Here is an 18,137-nt window from a genome sequence, read left to right as displayed (position 1 = left end):
AGCTGATGGGGAAATGTCCCCTTGGTGTGAATCAACCTCTCACATCTCCACAGGCCCAGTTGATCCCACAGCAGTGCCTCTGCAGGACATGGTCCCTGCATCACTGTGGCCCAGGGAACAGCCTGAGGCTGTGTCCTCTTGTTCTGTCCCTGGGTGCCTGGGAGAAGAGACCAACCCCACCTGGCTACAACCTCCCTTCAGGCAGCCACAGGGAGCCATGAGGTCTGCTCTGAGCCTCCTCTGCTGCAGGCTGCACACCCCCAGCTCCCTCAGCCTCTCCTCACAGGGCTGTGCTCCAGGCCCCTCCCCAGCCTTGCTGCCCTTCTCTGGACACCTTCCAGCACCTCAACATCTTTCTTAAAGGGAGATGCCCAGACCTGGACACCTCCTCTCACATCCATTGTAAAGGGCTGTTTGGTGTTTCCCTTCACAGGTGCAATCTGGCCCCTGTCCAGGAGTACTCACAGGACGTGGGCATGAAGACAGACCTGGTGACTATGAACCCCTCAGTCATCCAACGAGCCTTTGAGGACCTGGTAAACGAGACCTGGAGAGAGAAGCTGCTGCAGCGCCTCCACAGCCTCAACGGCAGCATCCTCTGGATCCCAGCCTTCATGGCCAAGGGGGGCAAGGAGCGAGTGGAGTGGGTGAACGAGCTCATCCTGAAGCACCACATCAACGTCAGGACTGCCTACCCTTCGCTGCGCCTGCTGCACGCTGTCCGGGGGTGAGAGCATTTCTGGTCCGCTCAGAGCCAGCATTTCATGGCCCTCCTCAGCTGCAGGGCAAGCCAGGAGCTGCGCTGCAGGCAGGCAGCACCGACTCTTGCTTGCTGCAGGCTGTAAGCAGGTGTGATGGTTTGGGTGTTACCTGCCCTCCCAGCTTAATCAACCAGGTTGAAAGAGACCTCTAAGATCATCCAGTCCAACCCATCCCCTAGCCCTATCCAGTCAACCAGACCACGGCACCAAGTGCCCCAGCCAGGCTTTGCTTGAACACCTTCAGGGACAGTGCCTCCACCACCTCCCTGGGCAGCCCATTCCAATGCCAATCACTCTCTCTGCCAACAACTTCCTCCTCACATCCAGCCTAGACCTCCCCCAGCACAACTTGAGACTGTGTCCCCTTGTTCTGTTGCTGGTTGCCTGGGAGAAGAGCCCAACCCCACCTGGCTACAGCCTCCCTTCAGGGAGTTGTAGACAGCAATGAGCTCTGCCCTGGGCCTCCTCTTCTCCAGGCTAAACACCCCCAGCTCCCTCAGCCTCTCCTCATAGGGTTTGTGTTCCAGGCCCCTCACCAGCCTTGTCACCCTTCTCTGGACACCTTCCAGTACATCAACATCTCTCTTGACATGAGGAGCCCAGAACTGGACACAGCACTCAAGGTGTGGCCACGCAGTGCTCAAGGTGTGGCCACAGCTCTTAGGAAATCACCCAGACCAGACTCAGCCAAGCTGGAAATTAGAATGGAGCTTTATGTTTACAGCTTAGCACAATGTACAAGCAGATATTTATAATCTCTACAGCTAGAGACAGAAATAGACAAATTAAAAGTAATCCAGAAACACAGCAGCCCTCCCAGAAACCACAGTCCCCCAGGAGGGGCTCCCAACCACCCTTCCACTCCTCTACCTTATCCCAGACTTTGCCTTGCATTCAAGGTGAGTTTGGAGAGTCGGACAGGGGGGTTAGGAAGCAGAAGGATTAGTTACACTGCAGGTTAGAGAGAGAAAAGTGCAGCCCAAAACCAGAGAGCAACTCTGTTATCTATATTTGTGTTCTCGTTTTGATCCATCTCAGCAAGCCTATGAGTGCAGCAGACATCACCATTGCTTCCTTTTCACAGCCTGTCATCTAATTCTTCTCACCAAAATATTCCAACTTGCTTCAAACTAGCACAGGAGGGTTCCAGGGGGAGGTGGCTGGCCCCTAGATGAGAAAGGAAGACCACCCTGGCAAGCAGGAGCTCCCTGCTCTGCTCTTTGAACGTGAGGGCTGTCAGCTGTGCAATATAGCAAGTCCAAGTCTTTCCTGGATGCCACCAGCATAATTTCCTAGCCCCCAGTTAGGACTTTCCTTATATGTGCTCAGCTAGTGATGAGGTTTGTCACCTTGTGCTTAAGTGACACGTGCAGATGTCACACAGCCTCTTGGGTCAGGGAGCTGATGGCAACCTGGGTGAGCTCAGCAGTGGCAGCAAAGGCAGGGAGGGGACTGGCATGGTAGTAGGTCCTTCCAGGATCTGAAGGGAGTCTGTAGGAGGCTGCTGACAAGGTTTTGTAGTGATAGGATGAGGAGGAATGGGTTTGAACTGGCAGAGGGGAGATTGAAACTGGATGTTGGGAAGAAGTTGTTTGCAGTGAGGGTGGTGAGACACTGGCACAGGTTGCCCAGGGAGGTTGTGAAGCACAGAAGCAGAGAATGGGGTCTTTGATCCCATTCTCTGCTTCTGTGCTCCACAATCTCCCTGGAGGTGTCCAGGATCAGGTTGGATGAGGCCTTGAGTGACCTGTTCTAGTGGGAGATGTCCCTGCCTATGGCAGGGGGTTGGAACTGTCTGAGCTTTGAGGTCCCTTCCAACCTAAACCATTCTATGGTCTGGTCCTACTCATCAGACAGAGCCAGGTGGTGGTGAATGGGCTTACCAGGAGGGAAGAAAGGCATCTCTTTGCTCTCAGGTTATGAAAGAAGGAGAACCTCCATGTAAATGACTTGAGAGTGGGGGAGGCTCTTGTTTCATTCTGTTATTTCTCTGGGGAGAATGTGATTAATGAGGCATTTAGGGGGCCCAGACAGGCAGTGGCTTTTTTTGGAGGTGGCTTAGCACTGGTAGTTACCCACTCTGATCCTGAGTGGATCCTGTTGGTCTCCTGGAGAGGGAATTCCTTGGTGCTCCCTGCTCTATGCCTCATCATTAAATCTTCTCGACAGTTTTGAGCACTTCTTCCCCTGCAGACCTCAAAGCCTGAGCTCTTCTGATCAGTTGGTCCATGCCCCAGGTTGGGGCTGTGTGTCATTGCAGAAGGTGGGCACAAAACACATTTTGGGGTCATTTCCCACGGGGGTATGTCTGAGGAGGTGCTCTGAGGAGTGGGGTGTGAAAGGCAGCTCTGCAGGAACGCTGGTGGGCAGAGAGGGGTGGAGGCTCTGGTGCCATGGTGCATCACGGGCAGCATTCATGGCTGAGAAGAGCCATGTCTGCCCCAAGTGCCTGTGTTTGAGACCTCCCTGGGGCAGAGAGGTCAAGGAAAGTGGCTTTGAGGTAAAAGCAAGGGAAAGAAACGAGACCACAACTCACAGAAGGGGAGGAGAGGAAGAAAAGCAAAAAGACAACCCAAATTCTGAGCTATTTCTGGCTGTAATTGACTTACTTTCATCTGTCAAAATAGAATTAAGCCCCTGTAATAAGCCCTTTAAATCAACAGGCTGCTAATCCTGTGCTGGCAACCATTCCCAGTGCCAGAAACTTCCCAGAGGAAGCTTTGCAGAGGGATTGGCAAGGACTGGGCATCACTTCCCCGTGGGAGAAGAGGAGGATGCCTCAATAAGCTCTGCTGCTGAGCTTATCTTCCACCTCATGGCACTTTCCTGGCCCTCCTGTGCTACAGCCCTGTGGTGCAGCCAGGCTGGCTGGCAGGCATTCTGACTGTCCCCATGCATCCCACAGTGAGCAGTGCTGTGGCTGGCAGGTCAGGCCTGGCTGCAGGGGATGCAGGGGTTGGGGGACATGTTCAGGGGTTCAGCACTTTCTCTCCAGGCATGCACCATAGGCTAATATCTTTCTTTTGCACGTGTCAGTGTTGCTGTGGGTTTCAGTGGGCTCTCATGCAAGAAGCATGGCTTTGGGCTTCTGAAAACCTGCTGGGGCTCAGAGGGATGCAACCAGGCAGACCAGCAAGTGAGTGAAGTGGTCACTCTTGGTGTGTGTCTGGGATGGATATGGTACCAGCACATGGCTGGACCCTGGCTAATGCTGATGACAGGCTCTAAGTACCCAATCTGAGCTACAGCTGAGACCTCAGTCCTGTCCTTTGGGCTGGTCACCATGCTGTGGGGCAGTGCAGAAAGGTGAGCCATGGCTGCATGGAGGCAGCACTAATTCAATTAGCACGGCAGAAGCCAGCACTAATCCTCGTCAGGGGAGCTGCCGCCTGCCCTGCCCTCCTGCTCTCACACTTATCAGCAGGCAAACAGGGATGCCTGCTAATTAACAATTAATGGAATTAAAACTGCAGCCCCCCTGACAGCCAGAATTGATGGGAGCACTTCAACACCTCAACCAGTGTGTTGTGGCCTGGGTAAGGGACCATGCAGGGGCTGGGGGCAAAGGGCTGTGCTGGGGCAAGGCTAGAGTCAATGTCAACCCTTTCCTTGGTGCAGCATCCTCAGGTTTGGGTTTGGATGGATTTAAGAGTGATTCCTGCAGTACTGAGTGAACTGGCCACAGCTGAGGGAGGGGGTGCCTGCTGATGCTTTTGGGTCTGTGGGGGAGGTCTCTCAGGTACATGTAGTGTGGTCTTTGCTCTTCTGAGACCCCACCTGGATGAGGCACTTAGAGCCATGGTCTGCTTGCTTGGACAGGGCTGGGTGCTAGGTTGGGCTGGATAATCTTGGAGGTCTCTTCCAACCTGGTTGATTCTATGATGGTTCTCCTCTGCTCTCCCAGCAGAACGTGGCAGTTGATGGCATTTCCCTGTCAGACCTGAGATTTGTGAAACAAAGACATTGTGTGACATGCAGCACACATCAGAGTCAACAACCCACAAAGCCCCACAGAACACCCTGCTGGGCTGCAGTGGGCTGCAGTTGTAGAGATGTCCTCTCTTCTGCTCTGCTGGATGAAGTTGCCCTTTATCCTAAGTTTATTTGGAAACCTCAAGGACATGGGGGAAGTCTTTCAGCCAAGTCATTCTTTCCTGTATATTGGTTTTTTTCCTTCAAGGAACAGGACTTTGCACACTGGCTAACATCTCAGCCAGCCTGATTCTGGCTACAAAAGCTTTACTTTTTCTCTCTTCCTTTGCTACCAGCAAAATCTATTTGTGGGTTCTTGACTTCTCCTTGAACCTCAGTATTTATTGTCCTGCTCTGCTTTCCTCAGGACCAGAATTTCACTGGCAAATGAGCTTTTTTTTCCACCCCATCCCCCCCCACTCTAATTCTCAGTGCATTTGGGGCATTTATGGAGCATGTGTTGCCGAGAGAAGTAGAATCATAGAATCAACCACGTTGGAAGAGACCTCCAAGATCATCCAGTCCAACCTAGCACCCAGCCCCATCCAATCAACCAGATCAAGTGCCTCATCCAGGCTTTGCTTCAACACCTCCAGGGATGATGACTCCAGCACCTCCCTGGGCAGCCCATTCCAATGCCAATCACTCTCTCTGCCAACAACTTCCTAACAACATCCAGGCTAGAGCTCCCCTGGCACAGCTTGAGACTGTGTCCCCTTGTTCTGTTGCTGGGTGCCTGGCAGAAGAGACCAACCCCACCTGGCTACAGCCTCCCTTCAGGTAGTTGTGGATATTCAGGGTGAGGCTGAACCAGGCTCTGGGCAACCTGATCTAGTTGAGCATGTCCCTGCTGACTGCAGAAGGGGTTGGACTGGATGACCTTTGGAGGTCCCTTCCAGTCCAAAGCATTCTATGATTTCAGTGGAGGTGACAGAGGAAACTTGATACACAGACAGAAAAAGGTTGGGAAAAGCTGGGTGGGGGATAGCAGCTGCCCCCAGGGACTCAAGTGCCTCATCTCCATCCACCCAGCAGCTGGGGCACATGCTGTGCCCAGCACAGCAGGTCCTGTCCTCTCCTGCATCCACATGAGCAGAGAGCACTGCTGGGGCACTGGCTCTGATTACCTGTAGCTGGTTTTCAGCAGTATTAGTGAGAGCTCTGTGTGTGTGTGTGTCAGACTAATAATATGCTTCTGACAGTCAAGGACTAGCACCTTCACAACAGCTTCTGTTTGTGTCACACTTTCATGAATAAGCTGTTTTAAAAAGGCCTGAAATTGCATTATTTCAGCTATTCTGATTTGTATCACTAAATAATGCAGCTGATAGTGCTGAAACCTGATTTCCTCATTGACCTGAGTTTTTTATTCATTTCATCAGGGCGATGGATTTTCTGCTCCTTTTATCCTGCAGGTTAACCCTTGCCTGGAGAGTTGCTTTAGGGTTTGCTCAGAGAGCTCAGGAGGTGATGAGTAAGAACTACTCTGAACCCTGCCCTCACTAGTGGTCCTCAAACCTGCCTGCCCAGCATTTCAGCCCAAGTCAAGGCCAGGGGCTGCTCAGAGCTGAGGAGGTGATGAGTAAGAACTACTCTGAACCCTGCCCTCTCTAGTCCTCAAACCTGCCTGCCCAGCATTTCAGCCCAAGTCAAGGCCAGGCTCTGCTCAGAGAGCTCAGGAGGTGATGGTTAAGCACTGGTCAGAACTATGCCCTCAGTAGTGATCCTCAGACCTTCCTGCCCAGCATTTCAGCCCAAGTCAAGGCCAGGTTCTGCTCAGCGAGCTAAGGAGGTGATGGGTAAGAACCAGTCAGAACCCTGCCCTCACTAGTGATCCTCAGACCTTCCTGCCCAGCATTTCAGCCCAAGTCAAGGCCAGGGGCTTCTCAGAGAGCTGAGGAGGTGATGAGTAAGAACTACTCTGAACCCTGCCCTCACTAGTGGTCCTCAAACCTGCCTACCCAGCATTTCAGCCCAAGTCAAGGCCAGGGGCTGCTCAGAGAGCTCAGGAGGTGATGGTTAAGCACTGGTCAGAACTATGCCCTCAGTAGTGATCCTCAGACCTTCCTGCCCAGCATTTCAGCCCAAGTCAAGGCCAGGTTCTGCTCAGCGAGCTCAGGAGGTGATGGGTAAGAACCAGTCAGAACCCTGCCCTCACTAGTGGTCCTCAAACCTGCCTGCCCAGCATTTCAGCCCAAGTCAAGGCCAGGGGCTGCTCAGAGACCTCAGGAGGTGATGAGTAAGAACTACTCTGAACCCTGCCCTCTCTAGTCCTCAAACCTGCCTGCCCAGCATTTCAGCCCAAGTCAAGGCCAGGCTCTGCTCAGAGAGCTCAGGAGGTGATGGTTAAGCACTGGTCAGAACTATGCCCTCAGTAGTGATCCTCAGACCTTCCTGCCCAGCATTTCAGCCCAAGTCAAGGCCAGGTTCTGCTCAGCGAGCTAAGGAGGTGATGGGTAAGAACCAGTCAGAACCCTGCCCTCACTAGTGGTCCTCAAACCTGCTTGCCCAGCATTTCAGCCCAAGTCAAGGCCAGGGGCTGCTCAGAGAGCTGAGGAGGTGATGAGTAAGAACTACTCTGAACCCTGCCCTCTCTAGTCCTCAAACCTGCCTGCCCAGCATTTCAGCCCAAGTCAAGGCCAGGCTCTGCTCAGAGAGCTCAGGAGGTGATGGTTAAGCACTGGTCAGAACTATGCCCTCAGTAGTGATCCTCAGACCTTCCTGCCCAGCATTTCAGCCCAAGTCAAGGCCAGGTTCTGCTCAGCGAGCTAAGGAGGTGATGGGTAAGAACCAGTCAGAACCCTGCCCTCACTAGTGGTCCTCAAACCTGCCTGCCCAGCATTTCAGCCCAAGTCAAGGCCAGGGGCTGCTCAGAGAGCTGAGGAGGTGATGAGTAAGAACTACTCTGAACCCTGCCCTCTCTAGTCCTCAAACCTGCCTGCCCAGCATTTCAGCCCAAGTCAAGGCCAGGCTCTGCTCAGAGAGCTCAGGAGGTGATGGTTAAGCACTGGTCAGAACTATGCCCTCAGTAGTGATCCTCAGACCTTCCTGCCCAGCATTTCAGCCCAAGTCAAGGTCTGCTCCCTGAACTGGATGATGCCTGGGGAGGCAGTGCAGTGCAGTGGAGGGTGCACTCCAGATGTGTGATGTGGAGGCTGCTACCTTCTCTGGCGTGAGTGGGAGCTGTGGCTTCCTAGGGGCAGTTCCAGAGTGTTTTGTCTCCTGAAGGATAACCCACCAGACTTTAAGGACCAAACACAGCAGCTGCTTCCCTTGAGGCTGCGTTGCAGGAGGCTCACACCAGTGGTCAGGCAGTGCTCTGCAGTTCATTTTAGGACTCTTCTTAGGTCTCTTGGAAATCCTTTGGAAAAGTGATTTTGCTGGGGAGCAGCCTGAACCCCCAGCTAGGATAAGACACTTTGGGCTGCTTTCCTCGAAGCCTCCATCCTTGGCTGCTGTCAAGTATTAGTTCCAATAGGTGCTAGGGCTTGTGTCCAGGCTGCCTCCTTCCAAAAGACAGCCTTGAAGATCCGCTGGCATTTTCCATCTGTCGCTATCATGATCCCAAACAAGAGCTGTCTGGGACAATTTTTGCCTGACAGTTCCTGCTCATAGCTGCATCCCACAGAGGCCCCAGCCTGTCTCTGCAGCTCCTTTCAACCCCTGAGGGTTTATTTACAGAAACAACTCAGCAGCAGCTTTTGAAGGAGGGCCACCCTGCGAGAGCTGCTCTGAGAAAGGAGGTATTGCGTTTCAGGGCTGCTCTTTGCTCCTCTCCTTTTAATTGCTGTCTCCTTCCATAAAACGTTGCAGTTAACAGTTATGGTGATTGGTGTAGCCAATTTGAAAAATAATTACTGCCTGCTTCAAGATTATCTTTCCTCCTAATTAAAATCCCGGACCTCCCATATTAAAGGTGTGCTGTTGACACAGCATCCCGTGTGCGCCCAGGCAACCTCATTTGGATTTACAGAATTAATTAGGGTTTTATTTCCATCCCCAGCTGTTCTCCCCTGCACCAAAGATGTGGCCACTCTCTCCCTTGCCCAGTGGTGGGAGAGATAAGAGGTAGATCTTCTTGAACATCTCCCACGCTCCGCTCGCAAAGCGGTCATTTAAAAAGCGTTCCCCGGACCTCACTGGAGGATTTTCTACCTTCATTGGCCAGGAAACAAACTGCCAAGCGCTGTGGCACAGCCTGTGTTATGGTCTGAGCGTTATAGATTATGTGTGTCACCTGTGTGGGTGGACTGGGACAGCCTGGAGTCCATCACCACCTCCCAGAGCTGCAGCCAGCAGGTGGAATTTATGACGCTGCAGGAGCGAGGTTTATCTTCCTTCCCATATTTCCAGTGGGAGGGAAACAGAGGGAAAAACAGATAAAAGAGCCAGGGGGCTCATTTTGTGTTTCAGCTGTTGAATTGCCACTTGTTTCTTCGCAGAATCACAGAACTCAGGTGTGTAACTGAGGGTTGTTCTGCTGACTTGCAGCAGGTGAAGGCTAGGAGCATCCTGTGCTTGTGCTCCACTGCCTCGCCCTGTAAATGGTGACCAGAATGGTCATAGAATGGTCAGGGCTGGAAGAGACCTCAAGAATCATCCATTTCTAACTGCCCTGCCAGGGGCAGGGACAGCTCCAAGTGCCGGGTGCTGCACTTTGGCCACGACAACCCCATGCAGAGATACAGACTGGGGTCAGAGTGGCTGGAGAGCAACCAGACAGAGAGGGATCTGGGGGTGCTGATTGATACCCACCTGAACATGAGCCAGCAGTGTGCCCAGGTGGCCAAGAGAGCCAGTGGCATCCTGGCCTGCATCAGGAATGGTGTGGTCAGCAGGAGCAGGGAGGTCATTCTGCCCCTGTACTCTGCACTGGTTAGACCTCACCTTGAGTGCTGTGTTCAGTTCTGGGCCCCCCAGTTTAGGAGGGACATTGAGATGCTTGAGCGTGTCCAGAGAAGGGCAACGAGGCTGGGGAGAGGCCTCTAGCAGAAGCCCTACGAGGAGAGGCTGAGGGAGCTGGGATTGTTTAGCCTGGAGAAGAGGAGGCTCAGGGGTGACCTTATTGCTGTCTACAACTACCTGAGGGGTGGTTGTGGCCAGGAGGAGGTTGCTCTCTTCTCTCAGGTGGCCAGCACCAGAACAAGAGGACACAGCCTCAGGCTGCACCAGGGGAGATTTAGGCTGGAGGTGAGGAGAAAGTTCTTCACTGAGAGAGTCATTGGACACTGGAATGGGCTGCCCGGGGAGGTGGTGGAGTCGCCGTCCCTGGAGCTGTTCAAGGCAGGACTGGACGTGGCACTTGGTGCATGGTCTGGCCTTGAGCTCTGTGGTAAAGGGTTGGACTTGATGATCTGTGAGGTCTCTTCCAACCTTGGTGATACTGTGATCATGTTGCCCACAGCCACATCCAGCCTGGCCTTAAAAACATCCAGAGATGAGGCTTCCACCACCTCCCTGGGTAACCTGTGCCAGTGTCTCTCCACCCTCATGGTGAAGAACTTCTTCCTAACATCTAATCTAAACTGACTCTGCTCTAGCTTGGATCCACACCCAATGCTTAAGTGCTTGCTAGTTGTGTGTGCTGAGAGGCATTCATCAGGCTGGTTTTGGCAGAGCTGCTTTTGGGTGCTGTGTGTGCACACTTGTTGGTCTTAGGAAGGCTGTTTGTGCTGGCTGGGTTGCAGAGGGTAGCAGGTTTCTGTAGGGCACCTCTCTCTTTGACCCAGGTCATGAAGAGGACTTCAGGAAAGCTGGGAAAGGACTTTTTAGAAGGGCTTGTGGTGACAGGACAAAGAGTACTGTTTTTTTTATCTGGAAAAGGATAGACTTCAACTAAACATCAGAAAGAAATTCTCTGCAGTAAGGGTGATGATACTCTGGAACAGCTTGCCCAGGGGAGCTGTGCATGCCCCCTCCCTGGAAGTGCTCAAGGCCAGGTTGGATGAGGCCTCGAGCAACCTGGTCTAGTGGGAGGTGTCCCTGCCTATAACACAGGATTGGAGCTAGAGAATATTTCAGGTCCCCTCCAAATCAAACCGTTCTATGACTTTTGTCATCATTAATGCACTTGAAACATTGGTGGTCACAGGTGGTACCCCTGTGAAAGGGTCACTTCAGTGGTGGGCACAGGTGGTACCCATGTGCAAGGATCACTTCATGGGTGGTGGGTACAGGTGGTGCCCATGTGCAAGGATCACTTCATGGGTGGTAGGCACAGATGGTGCCCATGTGCAAGGATCACTTCATGGGTGGTAGGCACAGATGGTGCCCATGTGCAAGGATCACTTCATCAGTGGTGGGCACAGATGGTACCCATGTGCAAGGATCACTTCATCAGTGGTGGGCACAGATGGTACCCATGTGCAAGGATCACTTCATCAGTGGTGGGCACAGGTGGTACCTATGTACAAGGATCACTTTATCAGTGGTGGGCACAGATGATGTCCATGTGTAAGAGTCACTTCATGAATGGTGGTCACAAGTGGTACCCATGTGCAAGGGTCGCTTCATGGAAGGTGGCCACAGGTGATAGCCATGTGCAAGGGTCACTTCATCATGCTGTGAAGGTCACTGTATATTCACAGAGTTTCTCCAGCTTCTCAGCAAAAGCTGGACATTAATATTCGGGGCAGGCATGAGGTCACCAGCATCCTTCTGTGCTCCAGCTGGTAACTTATAAAAGGGGAACTTTAAGGCTAAAGCAGCTGCAGGACAAGTGCAGACAGTTGTCTACCCCCCAAAGCCAGCTGGTTAATAGGCTTGACAGCTCTTCCCACATAAGATCCCTGCTGCTTAAGGATACCCTAATTCAGTGCTAAACAGTTGTGACCATCTCCCATTTCTCTCCACGTGCCAGGGGTCTAATGTGCTTACCTGTAAACTCATCAAGGAGGCTGCTTCATGGCTCACTGTGGGAGAAGATTGCCTTGGCACTTCAGCAAGCTTTGCTGTGTCCCCGCAGCACAACCCATACGGCCAGGAAAGCCCAGAAAATGCTGATGTGGTGCCTCTGAGATGCTGGTTCTCAGCAGCCTTCTACCAGTTTCTTGCTCCTTTTTTGTGCTGGATGCCAAGGCAAGGAGGCAGGCAAGGAGACCCTCCCCAAAACACCATACTTGTCTTTTGCTAAAGCTGCAGGCACTTGGGCATCCCTGAGCTGTAGGACCTGCTGTGTCCTTCCTGCACAGGTCAAGGCAGTCACTGTGCTTCCAGAATTTTATTCAGCAGGAAAGTCAATTTTTCTCTTATCTGGCTGCAAACAAGCAAGTAGGTTTTGTGCTCTGGTTGCTAAATTTTAATGGCTTTCGTGAAGAGCTAATTGCAGGATTAAGACTGAGGTCTCCCAAGGGTTCCCTCTTTCTCAGTGCCAGACCCTCAGGAGCCGGGTGGAAAGTGTGAATGGGGAGCAAGACACTCCATGTGTGACAGTGGAGGATCCCTAAACCTCTAGGTAAGGGCACAGTAATGCCATGTACTTTGTTCTGCTTCCTCCTGCTTTTTATCTGTCAGTCACTGACTTGAGCTCAGGCCCTTAGAAATACCAATTGAAGATAATCCTGGGGCTTGGAAGAGCTGTGTCACAGCAGGATGTGCTGCTCACAACATCCCTGCCTGCTGTGGGCCACCACCATAGAATCAAGCAGGTTGGAAGAGACCTCCAAGCTCATCCAGTCCAACCTATCACCCAGCCCTAGCCAATCAACTAGACCATGGCACTGAGTGCCTCAGCCAGGCTTGGCTTCAACACCTCCAGGCACAGTGACTCCACCACCTCCCTGGGCAGCCCATTCCAATGCCAATCACTCTCTCTGACAACAACTTCCTCCTCACATCCATCCTGTACTTCCCCCACCACAGCTTGAGACTGTGTCCCCTTCTTCTGTTGCTGGGTGCCTGGCAGCAGAGCCCAACCCCACCTGGCTACAGCCTCCCTTCAGGGAGTTGTAGACAGCAATGAGGTCTGCCCTGAGCCTCCTCTCCTCCAGGCTGCACACCCCCAGCTCCCTCAGCCTCTCCTCATAGGGCTTGTGTCAGACATGCTGGGAAAGGAGGGAGTGCACCCCTTGGGGGAGATCTTCTACCTCCTCCAAAACTCTTGCTTTGTGGTTTTGCTCCTCTGACAGTGTTTTTCTGCTGAGCAACACAGGTAAGGTGCCTGTGCAATAAACACTGGGTGCTGGAAACATCTTCTTAGAGGATATTGATGCTGCAGTAACTTTTATTGTCAGCCCAAAATGCAGCTGCTGATCCTGCTTCTGCTCATGCATCACTACAGGGTGGCTCCTTGCCCTATTTTTTTGCCACTGCTCATGAAAACAAACACACTTTTCAGCAGGCAGTGGAGCTGACCTCCAGCCACCTCACACAGATACCCTGCAGTGCACACAAGGCTGTCAGGTTGATGATTGGATTTGGTCGATGGAGTGAGTGTGGGCAGCAGGGCAAGAGAGGGGATTCTGTCCCTTTGCTCTGCTCTGCTGAGACTCCACCTCCAACTCTGCCTCCATTTTTGGTGGTCCCAGCATAAGAAAGACACAGAAGTGTTGGAGTGAGTCCAGAGGAGGCCACAAAGATGATCCAAGAGCTGGAGCACCTCTGCTATGAGGATGAGCTGAGGGTGTTCAGCCTGGAGAAGACTCCAGGGGAACCTTAGAGCTGCCTACCAGTCCCTGAAGGGATCCTACAGGAAGGCTGCAGAGGGACTTTTCATAAGGGTGTTTAGAGACAGGACAAGGGGGAATGGTTTGAAACTGAGGGAGAGCAGGGTCAGACTGGAGCTTAGGAAGTTCTTCAGTATGAGGGTGCTGAGACTCTGGAATAGGCTGCCCAGGAAGGCTGTGGATGTCTCCTTCCTGGGAATATTGAATGCCAGGTTGGATGAGGCCTTGAGCAGCTGAGTATAGTTGAGAGGTGTCCCTGGGCATGGTGGGGAGGTTGGAGTAGATGATCTCTGGGGTCCCTTCTAACCTAAATCCTTCTATGTTCTCAGAGGTGCTGTGATCTCAGCAGTTCTGTGCCTGTGTATCTGATGGAGTGGCACTGCAGAGCATGGTGCTGTGTTTGTTCCAGGTCACAGCAGCAGTCACTGGGTGTGATGGGAACTCAGTGGTGTGTTTTAGCTCATTCAGCCTGGTGACCCTTTATTCCAGGGCAAACGTTTGTGTGTGTTTACTCTCAGAGTAAAAATCTTCACTCATCAATGAAAGTCATCAGCTTGTGGTGTGTGAGAGTGTGCCTGCTTCAAGGGGTTGTTGGGCTCGACACATGGATGGTTTGGTCTGCAGTATTGATCTCCTAGGCTGATTGGAAGGTAATTGCAGGCTGAAGTACTGATGGCCACCACTGCAAGCAATTTGGTTTTCATAAAGGATTGCCAAGGCATGAGATGCTTCAATGCCATAGCAACAAGTGGGATGTAACTGCCAGCCAGAGAGCAGGAGGATGCTTATTCATGAAGCAACCTGTAGAGAGGCTTTTTCCTGGCATGGAGAACTCTTCTGCTAGGCAGAAACCTTGCATTTTGAATTAGCAGTGTATCTCAGTCAGAGGCTGGAGAGGGAGAATGTGCAAGACACAAGTGTGGAGGGCAATAACATGAGGCTGGAGAGGGAGAGTGTGCACAGCATAAGTGTGGAGGGCAATAACAGGATGCTGGAGAAGGTGCAAGACACAAGTGTGGAGGGCAATAACATGAGGATGGAGAGGGAGAATGTGCAAGACACAAGTGTGGAGGGCAATAACAGGATGCTGGAGAAGGTGCAAGACACAAGTGTGGAGGGCAATAACATGAGGATGGAGAGGGAGAATGTGCACAGCACAAGTGTGGAGGGCAATAACATGAGGCTGGAGAGGGAGAGTGTGCACAGCACAAGTGTGGAGGGCAATAACAGGATGCTGGAGAAGGTGCAAGACACAAGTGTGGGGGGCAATAACTCTTTCCTCTCCCTTTGCAGGTACTGGCTAACAAACAAGGTGCACATCAAGCGCCCCACCACTGGCCTCCTCATGTACACCTTGGCCACTCGATTCTGCAACCAGATCTATCTCTATGGCTTCTGGCCCTTTCCCCTGGACCAGAACCAGAACCCAGTCAAGTACCACTACTACGACAGCCTGAAGTATGGCTACACCTCTCAAGCCAGCCCGCACACCATGCCCTTGGAGTTCAAAGCCTTAAAGACGCTGCACCAGCAGGGAGCCTTGAAGCTGACAGTGGGGGAGTGCGATGGGGCCACGTAGGGCGGCCCCTGGCCACTTTCCTGCACAGCTATGGGAGGAAGGGGAGGGGGTGGAAAGGAAGAGTGGTGCCTGGTGGGGTTGGTTGTCCTTCTCAAGGCGCAGAGCAGCGACACAAATATATATACGTGGTACCTATATATATTGACCTGAGTATTATAACTGTTCGGTGTTCACCAAGGAAGGGGCAGGAGAGATGCAGGAGCATCCCATGTGAGTGGCCTGGGCAAGACCTCACGTTGTGGGCTTGCTGGGCTCAGAAAGGCTTTCAACCTACGTCTGAGGGGTGTGAAGGTGGCCTTGGTGTTTGAGGGTATGTTAGGTGATGGGTAACCGTTAAGCCGTTTGTCGTGACTGGTCCAAGGTTGGTAGTTAGTTTGGCCAAGGGTGCTGCAGTGAGGCACGTTCTTGGCCCTGTGCTCGTGGCGGGGAGGGGAAGGGGCAGGGAGCGGGGTGGGCAGGGAAGGTTTGTTGGCGGCTCCCAGAGCCGAGGGACTGCCTGTGGCGCTGAGCAGGACCCATCTCCTGCCCAGCAGGAACCAGCGCTTGGTGGAGGCATGCACAGATCCATCCCAAGCACGGATTGCCAGGCTGAGCCCAGCCCTCAGCCAGGCGAGGCAGAAGTCTTCTGGGCTGCAGCTTGACCTCTGGGCTGTGGTGGGGAGTGGTGCTAAGCTCATCCCAGTGATGTTTACTGGGAGAGGAGAGGTGAGGGCCTCCGGAGAACAGGCACACCAGTGTTGACCAGGTGGACAGTGAGGAGGATGCCTCTGTGTTTTAGAAAGGAGCAAAGCTGCTGGAACATGGCAGGGTGGAGGTTTGCTGCTGCAAACTGGCACCATTAGTATTAAATGTCTTACTGTGCCACAGTCGAAGACACTCAACATCTGCCAGGGCTGGTGAAAACCATAAGTACATTTAGCTCTTAATTCCCAATTGCTACCTGCTAAGCAGCCTGACTCCTCTCCCCCTCCAAAAATAACTGCTGAAATACTGGTGACAGGCCTGAGACCCAGCCGAGCAGAAAGACCAAAGGACTTCAAGGGACTCTGTCAAGTCAAAATCATTTATTTTCACTTCCTCAGCAGAGAAGCAGCATACGGAGGGAGCTGCATTCCTGCCCTGTCCGTCCTTTCAAGCTCCGATGAGCTCTTGCTCGGAACAGTTCAATAGGATGTCAGATGGCTCCTGATGGGAGGCTTGCCTGGTGATCATCAAACAAATTATCTTCTCCCCTTTTTTCCCTTTATTTTCCTTCCCCCCCCCCCCCTTTTTTTTTTTCTTTATTTTCCTTTTTCCTCCACTTTTTCTTTTTTCCTTTTTCCCCTTTATTCTTTTTTTCCTCTTTTTGTGTTTTTCTTTTATTTTCTTTTTTTTTCTTTTTTTCCTTTTTTCTTTTTGCATTTTTGCCCCCTTTTCCTCCTTTTTTCCTTTTTCCTTTTTTTCTTTTTTCTCTTTTCCTTTTTGCACTTTTTTTCCTCTTTTCCTTTTTTTCTTTATTCCTTTTTGCCTTTATTCTTTTTTCTCTTTTTTCCTTTTTTCTTTTTTCCTTTTTCCCTTTTTTTCCCTTTTTTCCCTCTTTTTCTTTTTTTTTCTGTATTCCTTTTTGCCTTTATTCTTTTTCCCTTTTTTCCCTTTTTTCCCTTTTTTCCCTCTTCTTTTTTTCTTTATTCCTTTTTGCCTTTATTCTTTTTTCTCTTTTTTCTCTTTTTTCTCTTTTTTCTCTTTTTTCTCTTTTTTCTCTTTTTTCTCTTTTTTCTCTTTTTTCTCTTTTTTCTCTTTTTTCTTTTTTTTCTTGTTTTGCCTTTCCCCCCCTTTCCCCCCCTTTCCCCCCTTTTTGCCCCCTTTTTTCCTTTTTTCCCCCCTTATTTCCTTTTTTCTTCTTTCTTTTTTTTCTTTTTTCTTTTTTCCTTTTTTTCCCTTTTCCCCCTTTTTTCATCTTCCTTTTCTTTTCCCTTTTCCTTTTTTCTTTTCTCTTTCCCTTTTAATTTTTTTTCCTTTTTTCTTTTCTCTTTCCCTTTTAATTTTTTTTCCTTTTTTCCTTTTTACTTTTTTCTCTTTTTTTCCCTTTGCCATTTTCCCCCTTCTTTTCCCTTTCCCCTTCTTTTCACCTCTTTCCCCCTTCTTTTTTTCTTTTTTCCCCTTTTTTTCTCTTTTCCACCCTTATCCAAAATATGAAGAAGTTTTTACAACCACATTTGCTGTTCTCCAAAATTGTGGGAAGCAGGGGGAAGTGCTGAGGGAACCAACTAGACTGATCTGCTTAGCCTCTTTAGTTTTCTGCTCTTGTAGCCCTCTCTGTTTGCCTTCACATCATCCCTCAGTGCCAGAATTCAGGTGAGTCCGGAGTTCAGCGAGTGCAGTTTGGCTTTCATTGGTGGGAGAGTAAACAGGCAAGCCTTGGATGTGCACTGCAATGCATTCCTGGCTGGGTATCATCACCTTTGTGCCTCCTCCTCCTCCTGCTGCTGGAGCTTTTTGAGTTAAAACCTGGACGATTTGGGGCTGCAGTACTTGACATTGTGTCTTTAAAAGCCAAGTGCTTTCCGCAGTGAAAGGCTAGAGCTCACTTTCATGTTTTCAGAGGCAGAAGCTACTGCACCCATAGGAGTCTCCAGCCTGCTAATTAGTGTCAGATGAAGATGCCTAAGATTAAGGTATAAGCAACATTATAGTGGATAAATGTGGGCTAATCTGCCACCGAGGGGATGTTTCTTTCCAGCTCCAGAAAATGATTTCTTTTATGCTTGCTTTTTTTCCTTGAACCTAGCACTTTTTTTGAGGTTTTATTGTTATTATTATTCTTTTCACTTGAGTTTAGTTGCACAATAAAGTGTAAACCTGGCTGTGAACCTCAGCCTAAGCTGAAACTGGAGGAGACAGGGAGCGAAGCTGCAGGCTGGAAGTAGTCTGCACATGTCCAGGAGCAGTTGTTTGAAAGCTGGATCATTCCTGGGTTTGTCCTGGCGTGGAGGAGGAGGGACAGAGCAGGGCTGAAGCCCCAGGGTCTGCTGAAGCCAACTGTTGTCTTGAGGGGCCTGCACCACGGCACTGATTGCTGTTAGCAAACCTTCTTTTTAAATAAAAATCCAAGAAATGAAGTAAAATGTGCAAAGGTTTGGGGTTTTTTTTGTTGTTGTTTGCATTTTGCATCTCTTTTCCTTG

At 51.1% G+C, this 18,137-nt stretch overlaps 1 protein-coding gene across 3 annotated transcripts in view; it reads left to right on the top strand.

Moving 5' to 3' along the window:
* ST8SIA2 (ST8 alpha-N-acetyl-neuraminide alpha-2,8-sialyltransferase 2) overlaps nt 1-15,352 on the top strand; it is a 40,923-nt gene extending 25,571 nt beyond the window's left edge. For all 3 annotated transcript variants that reach the window (XM_064158052.1, XM_064158054.1, XM_064158053.1), the window contains 2 exons: nt 434-727; nt 14,690-15,352. In XM_064158052.1, the coding sequence (XP_064014122.1) occupies nt 434-727; nt 14,690-14,975 (580 nt within the window). In that variant the 3' untranslated portion in view covers nt 14,976-15,352. The remainder of the gene's footprint in view (nt 1-433; nt 728-14,689) is intronic.
* The last annotated feature ends 2,785 nt before the right edge of the window (nt 15,353-18,137 follow it).

This window comes from Pogoniulus pusillus, chromosome 17 (genome assembly GCF_015220805.1).
Source record: "Pogoniulus pusillus isolate bPogPus1 chromosome 17, bPogPus1.pri, whole genome shotgun sequence".
Taxonomy (NCBI): Eukaryota; Metazoa; Chordata; class Aves; order Piciformes; family Lybiidae; genus Pogoniulus; species Pogoniulus pusillus.
Note: the sequence above shows the minus strand (reverse complement) of the source record. Positions and strands in the feature narration are given on the sequence as shown.